At 44.0% G+C, this 7,997-nt stretch overlaps 1 protein-coding gene across 1 annotated transcript in view; it reads left to right on the plus strand.

The window, feature by feature from the left end:
• Nucleotides 1-6: 6 nt before the first annotated feature.
• The window catches only part of Sec31b (SEC31 homolog B, COPII coat complex component), a 25,563-nt gene continuing 17,572 nt past the window's right edge, over nt 7-7,997 (plus strand). The window contains 5 exon segments of the mRNA XM_010626496.2: nt 7-354; nt 1,728-1,814; nt 2,196-2,319; nt 7,079-7,262; nt 7,459-7,554. Of these exon segments, the coding sequence (XP_010624798.1) occupies nt 1,736-1,814; nt 2,196-2,319; nt 7,079-7,262; nt 7,459-7,554 (483 nt within the window). The 5' untranslated portion in view covers nt 7-354; nt 1,728-1,735.

The raw sequence follows: 7,997 nt of genomic DNA on the forward strand, positions 1-7,997 counted from the left end.
CCGGCTCCAGGCCCGACTCCCGGGCCGCCAGCCACGTAGCCCAACCTCGGTGGCGGTCGCGGGGCTAGAAGAGCGTCGGTGGGCTGAGCAGTCCGCTTCCCGGCCTGGCTAGGCGTCTTCTCGGGACACCGGGAATGGTGGTAGCACTTAGGGTGTAGAAGACTGAGAGAAACACAAGGGAAGTGCGCTACTGCTAGTTGCAGCGACCGGTTTCCTCACGAGGGGATCGCCTAAGAAACGTGGGAACGGCTGTGACCAGCAGGCGGCGCGGTGACTGCATAGCGTGCGGTTGGTCAGAGGCTGTTTTTCAAGCGCAAGCAAGACTTGAGTGCGAGTCATTGGACTGGGCAGTAGGTACGTAAAACAAAGCAGAAACAGTGTTGGCACTGACAGAGCTTACATATTACTGCAAGAGACCAGCAGTGTAGATGTGAATATACATAAAATGCTAGGCAAAAACTTGAGGGTTTTTTGAGTGGGTCATCACTGAAGAAGTCAAACCTTGAGCCCAGAAAGGTATAATAGAGAGCCAGTCAGGGGCCGGGGATGTAGCTCAGTGGCGGCACACCTCCCTTAACAAGCGCAAGGTCCTGAGTTCGATCCCCGGTACCGAGGGGCAGGAGGGAGTAAAGAGCCAGTCATGAAGAGTGAAAAGAAGAGTATTGAGACGGTAGTGAATGTAATTTGCAAAAGTTCTATCGTGGAAGAAATAAGGAGAAAAGTAGCGAGAGATGAAGTTGAAATGGTAGGCTGAGCTTGAGTTTTTTCTGAATATGATAGATCATTGAAAGATTTTGTGCATGGAATGCCACAATCTGTTCTTTATTTTATAACTTTACTCTTGCTTTATTTTATAACTTAACGATTTTGATGATGGCATGAGTAGCAAGGAGACAACCAGTGGGAGACTATTGCAATAGTCCAGGTGAGATATGCCAGCACCTTCAAATAAGCTGGTAGCAGTGGAGAAAGAGAAAAATAGACAGACTACGAAGCATTTTGGAGTTAAAATTAGGAAGATTGAGTGATGGATCAGAAAAGGATGATGAGGGAGAAGGAGTGACCAAGGGTGATTTTCAGGTCTGGGGGCTGCATACTTGGGTGAATAGTGGTGCCATTTACCAAAATGAAAAGTGGAGGGAAAACAGAATAGTGTGGGAAGAGATGTTGAAATAGAGAGTTCCATTTTAGACACACTATCTTATATCTTTGCTATGTCCAAAAAGAGCTAGTTAACAAGTGCATATAAGAACTTGGTGCTCAGATGAGAGATTCCTTTTTTTTTTTTTTTTGTACCGGGGGTCGAACTGTGATCCTTGCGCTTGCGAGGCAGGCCACTGAACCACTGAGCTAAATCCCTGGCTGAGAGATTCTTGATAGTGTTATAAATATGGGAGTTGTCAGCATATAGAAAATATTTAAAGCCAAGGAAATAGAATCTCTGAGAAATTATCTGGCTTTATGGTTATCACCTTTGGGCCTGAGGCAATCAGTGTGGTTAAATATTGTTTGGGGTTTAAAAAATTAGATCTCAGTAACTGCTAAATGAACTGTCCTTACAGGTCTTATACTTGTCACTCTTGTTTCTGTTGTCTTGAAATGCCCTGCCTCATGATAGACAGAAAAAAATATCTCATATCCACAGATCTCTCTGGATCTGATCCTTAAACTTGCTAGTTTCTGTTTTCAGTGGGCCAAGAGCCATGTCAGTTTTCTGCCACCTACAGGACCGACTATGAAGCTGACGGAACTTGAGCGGCCAGCTGTCCGAGTGTGGAGCCCAGCCAGCCAGCACCCTGTGTCTGGGGCCACAGGTATGGTGATACTAGAAGTACATAGGTTGTGGGGTGTCTTAGCAGTTAAAATTAATTATCGAGTATCCAAGCATTTGGATCATAGAAAGATGGTTGCACTTCACAGCCTAAACTAGGGGGTAGTGGGTTTTAGGTACCTGGGACCAGCCTTGGACTATGGTTCAAGTCTAGGGGTCTCCTTCCCCTTTCTACTCCCCCTTCCCATTCTCCCTGTCCTCTCCCTCCCTCTCCTTTACTCCCTCCCTTTCTCTTGGAGTTACCCTTTGAAAAGGAAAGGAATATACTCAACTCTCTTCTCATCTTCCTCTTCACTCTCTAACCCATTTATACCTGCATATATTGTTGCTCATGTGCTACTGCTTGACTTTTTCTTGTGCCTAGGAACATCTTCCCAGCAGCTAGATGTCTCTTTTAGCACAAAAGGCACATTGGAAATCTATGAGGTTGATTTCAGGGACCCTTCTCTGGACTTGAAACACAAAGGAGTCCTTTCTGCCTCAAGCAGGTACTCTGGACTATTGATGGGTATGCAGGGCAGAGCTTGTTGAAAATACTGATGAGGAATCCTAGGAATAGCATGTGTACAGGAAGAGACAAGTGAGGGGAGAAGGAGCTCCAACAAGTAGGAAACGAGTTAATTTGGGGCTTATTTTGCAAAAGGATTTAAAAATTACCCCACATTTCTACTACTACTGGTTGGCAGCAATAGCAAAGTCTGACGCTGACTGTGTGTAATAGAGCTCATGTATGCATTTGATTTCTCTTTGCACTAGAGATGTTGCCTCTTGCCCCCCTTAGCTCTTTCCTTTGTATAAAGTGAAGCTAACAACGTTATACAGTATTGCCCTTTTCTGCCAACGAGGAGGAGAACAAATGATCCTCTTCTCATTGTTGAGGCATTATTTGGGTGCTCATGGATTTCATGGCTCTGGCAGGCTGGGTACTCTGGATTTCAGTGTGATACTGTGTAACAGCAATGAGGACACAATTGTTCATTCTCTTTCTTGTTAGTAGAAAAATCTAGAAGATGTTGCAGGCCTTGATAGCCCAGGTACTGTTGTTTAGTGAATATTTATGTGTATGCCAGACAGTATGCTAAGGGTCCTGTATGTTTTATTCATTCCTCAAAATAAACTGGAGTGACGGTACCATTATTCCCATTTTACGTAGGAGGGAATTGAAAGTCTTGAGTCCAAAGCTTCCTTCTTTCCATTCCATTGCCTTTTAAAAGATTTTTTTGTTGTTGTTGTTTTGGTGCCGGGGATTGAATTCAGGACCTTGTGCTTTTGAGGCAGGTGTGGCACCACTGAGCTAAATCCCCAGCTTTTAAAAGATTTTTTAAAGGTGGGACTTAGTCTGAAGTGATGGTCTGTAGATATTTACATCATTAGACAAAATATGAATATGCATTATACTCATATTCAGTACAATACACATGTATTGCTATACTATTAATAAAGTGTATTTTCTATATTTTTCAGATTGAATATATGCATCTTTTTCCTACAGTCCAGTGAATAATCTTGTCAATGATCCTACTTTAGAGATAACTGGGCTAGAAGGCAGCCTTCTATCAGATGATCGATGAACACTTTTTTTTTTTTTTTTTTTTTTTTTTTCTTTTGTGGTACCAGGGATTGAACTCAGTACCTTGTGCTTGCAAGGCAAGCACAGTGCTGGCTGCTGAGCTAAATCCCCAGCCCTCCTTGTATCTTTCTTGGTCCCTCTGAGAGATTAAATATTTAAATAGAATCACTCTTTTTTCTTTTCAGGGTTTAACCTAATAGTGAAGGGTAGATTTGCCTGCTTTTGAGCCCATGTATTGCTTTATGACAGCCTCCCTTATTTTGCAGTGTTTTACATCTCTTTGAACTTTCAGTTGTGTTGGGGATAGCCTTGGTCAGTAGATCTGTGACTTCGTGTAAGTTAAGTCAGTTGTCTTAAGTTTTGCATGTATAAAGAAGTCATAGAAAATGACTTCTAAGAACCTGCTGAGACCCAGATTCAGGTCTTACATTCGTTGTCTGTCCTCCCTTTTCCTTTGTAGTCTCAGTTCTTTTCCTTTGTTTTTCTTTTAACCTCTTTCTATGCCTCTTCATTGGTAGCTACATATGCTTTTCAAAATCATCCCCTTTCCTCTGCCACCTTTTTCACCAAACCCATGCCTCAACCAATCGTTATTCCACAATGCCATATTGTCTCCATTACTGCGTCATTGTCCTTGGAACCCCTCTAGCAAAGAATTCCACCTCTAATCTTATGTTTAAAATAAATTCCTGCCAGGTACGATGGTGCATGCCTATAATCCCAGAATTTGGGAGGCAGAGGCAGGAGGATCACTGTGAGTTTGAAGCCAGCCTGGGCTATGTAGTGAGTTCAAGGTTAGCCTGAAGTACAGAGTGAGACACTGCTTCAAAAAACCACACTTATGGGCTGGGGATTTAGCTCAGTGGTTCCACTGCAAGGTCCCAAGTTTGATCCCTGGTACCAAAACAAAACAAAACAAAACAACCCAAATAAAACCCACACTTACACACACACACACACACACACACACACACACACACACAAATGCCCTCCTTCCTCAAACTCTTAAGTTTTTTTCCTATACCTTTTCCCTAAATCTCTCTGTCCTTATTTTTAGTATAAAGTCCTTTTTTTTTTTTTTCTTTTTTTTTTGGTACTAGAGATTATCCTAGGGCCTTGCATGGAGCTATGTGTCCAGGCCTTTTTTGTGTTGAATTCTTGCTGAGTATCTAAATTTCTCAGGAGGAACTTGAACTTTCCATCCTCCTGCCTCAACTTCCCATAGTGCTAGGATTATAGGCATGTGCCACTGTGAAGTTTAAATTTTTAAAAAGTAAGGTTAAAATACCACCAAACAAAAAGCTGGTCGCAGTGGTGCACATTTGTATTTATAGCATTCTGGGAGGCTGAGGCAGGAGGGATTGCAAGTTCAAGTCCTGGACAACTTAGCAAGACCCTCTCTCAAAAAATAATTTTTGAAAAAGGTTTCAGGATATACCTCAGCGGTAGAAAACCCCTGGGTTTGATCCCACAGTACCACAAAAAAAAAAAAAAAGAAATTATGAAAGATTACATGTGCCCTTCACTTAGATACATCGTTTCTCAACGTTTTGTTGTGTTACTCTCCTCTCTGTATGTCCCCAATGGTTGGCCCCCAGTTTTTGTCCATTTGCAGGCCAGAGATGGTTGCACTCCTTGAGCTCACTGGATGATAGCAAAGTCTGTTATGGTTTTGGATCTAAAATGGCCCTCAGAGCCTCATGTGATTGGGAGGTGACTGAGTCATGCGGGCTCATAGCTGACTGCTGTTAGGAGGTGGGTTCTGGTTGGAACAAGTGGGTCATGGGGGTATGACCTTGAAGGGTCGCTCCCCCTTCCCAGCTCTCCCTCACCTCTCTATTTCCAGACTTCCATACCCCTGTACCACACTGTCCTGCCTTGGAGCCAGCTAACTAGGGACTGAAATGTGAGCCAAAATAAACCTCTGCTTCTTGTAGTTGCAGGTGTTTGGAATTTTATCCCAGCAATGAGAATAGTGACTAAGACAGTGTCCTCCCTTGCTTAACTCAAGCCAGTGTTTCTACTTTTGGTGTTCCCTATCATAGCTTCTACAGGTGCCAGCTTCCTCCTCATAAGTGAGATGATGAGTAACAGAAATGTACTTTCTTCATGCAGATAGAAAGAAAGCCATTTTGTCATGCCTGATGTTCTGCAGCTCAGTCCCTCTGATGCCGTCATCTGTAACCCATCTCAGGGGCTTGGTTCTGGGTACATACCCTGTGCTCTGACCATACTAGGTCAGTCTGCCCTCTCCATTTCTGTGAGTGTTGTTTCTGGCTGTATCCTCCTCTGGTTCCTGTGTGACCTGTCATGAGCTTCTCTGGTTACTCTGATGGCTTGCCCTCTGCTGTCACCCTGAGTGACATGGAAGCCTCTTGAGCCAGTCTGGACACATTCTTCTGCCACGTGAAGCATCTGTGACCTTAGAAAGTGACCTTTTGGGTGTAGCCTTGGAGCTTCCATTGTCAGCTATGCCCTTCTCCTTTAGATGCTAGCCCTTCTCTGAACTGGTGCTCAGCTCTGCAGTCCTGGCAGGTTGACTCTGCTTGGATGCCTGACAAACAGGTTCCTGCTTGATCACCCCACTCAAGTTCTTTGCTGTTGCCAGGGTGTGGGACTATTTCATTGCCCTTAGGAATCTTGTGACATCGTGTGGTATGAAATCTGGCTTCTCTGGAGGGCTGTGGAAATATCTTTGGCTAGCAGCTGTGTGGTGAGCGACAGACTCCCACTGTTAGGCTTTAGGGAGCTCACATACTTGTCTTTGCAGGGGACCTAAATCCCCCTGCAGGGGAACCAATATCAGTCTTTTTTTTTTAATGCATGTCTTTTTGGGACATCCTCAGATGCCAGAAAAATGTTTCCCCATTGGGGCATTTATCATTTTATGTCTTTGTCTCTAAGGCTGGCCCATGACAGCCACATGGGAGAGAGGTGTGGCAGGGAGGCCCTGTTTTATTTTTTCCCTCATTCCAGTTTGAGAGAGAAAGGGACAGTAATTGTTAGCCTATGGGGCCTGCTTCTTACCAGTTAACAGTAAAATTTGGATCTTTATATCAATGGGAAGCAGTATTGTAAGATGTAAACTTAGGCTCTGCAGTAAGACTGGCCTGACTTTGAACCTCAACTCTGCCACTTCGTAGCTCTAAGATGAGGGTGAAATTACTAGCTCTGTGTGTAAAACTTTTGTAGCTTCTCTGAGCTATTTCCTTAGATGACAATGAGAATAATAGTTGTATCTCAGACAGTTGTTAAATATTAAATCAGCTAATCCATGCAAAGCACTCAGAACAATGCATGGTACATAATGAGTACTGTTATCCGGAAGTGTAGGTGGTTGTTACTATTACCTATTAGACTTGTGAAGGTTAATTATTTGAAGTAGTGATCACAGATCCTCTATAACCTCAATATTAAAAATTTTTTTTAGAAAAACACTCCTACACAACTCAGAGCCATGGCTTCCTGGGTTTTGTGTACTGTAGATGGAATATTCTTTCAGGAAAGGGCAGGCCCAGACAAGAAACCTCTCTTGCTGCTTGGGAAATGAAAGAAACAGGCAGGTCCCAGCATGGGGTGGGGATAACCACGTGGTGGCAGAGGCTGACAAATATACCTGTCCTCTGCTTGTGACATAGATCTAAGATTGTACTGATGCCAGTTCCCCCTTTTTGTAGGTTTCACAAGCTGATTTCGAGAAGCTTTGGCAATGGGCTTCTGGAAAGCTCCGGGGTTATTGCAGGCGGCAGAGATAATGGCACGCTTACTCTATACAACGTGACTCACACCCTGTCTTCAGGAAAGGAGCCTGTGATTGCCCAGAAACAGAAACACACAGGCCTTGACTTCAGTCCTTTCCAGGTACTACATTTTAGTTCATCAAATATAATCAAGCAAGGGAAGAGTAGGTCTGAATGGAAGTATTCACTTGTGACCTCTGAACCTTTTCCAGCTCTAGCAGGGAGGCTTTGAATATCCCAAATGTGGGCCTCTTTACCTCTTTCCTGATCACATCCCTTTCTGGGACAGTGCCTCCAAATGCCGTTTATTCATACAGGGCAACCTCCTGGCCTCAGGGGCCAGTGATTCTGAAATCTTCATTTGGGAATTGAGTAACCTGAGTGTTGCAGTGACTCTAGGATCCAAGTTACAGGTAAGGACTGCCCTTCCCCCAACTTGGGCTGCTGCTTAAAGTGTGTAGCTGATTTTCCCAGGTGAAGTTTTGAATTCTGAAGCTGGTGAAAGCACAAGAGATTTTGGGATTTACCACTGGAGGGCAATACAACTTCACAGATTAACATGCTACTAGCCAGATTAGAACTGGGACAGAGGTTGTGTCAGGCTGTGTGTAGAATGCTTGGTTTGTGGTCCTTGGCTGGTCTGAGTTTCTGGGAGGAAGATAAAAGGCAAGGGAAACAAAAGCCAACTAGAAAGGAATGGGAGTGCTACTGTCACATGTAGGTTGGTCAGGGTTGTGACCAGCCCTGGGCTCAGTGGACCTGAATGCTGGCTTGTCCTCTATGTGGGAAGGGTGAATGTTATCTTCTATGCATTTGGGGTCTGGTACGTATTCTGAGTGTGCCTTTCTGTCTGTCT

The sequence above is a fragment of the Fukomys damarensis genome, unplaced genomic scaffold, assembly GCF_012274545.1.
Source record: "Fukomys damarensis isolate Sample0158 unplaced genomic scaffold, DMR_v1.0_HiC HiC_scaffold_8, whole genome shotgun sequence".
Lineage (NCBI taxonomy): Eukaryota > Metazoa > Chordata > Mammalia > Rodentia > Bathyergidae > Fukomys > Fukomys damarensis.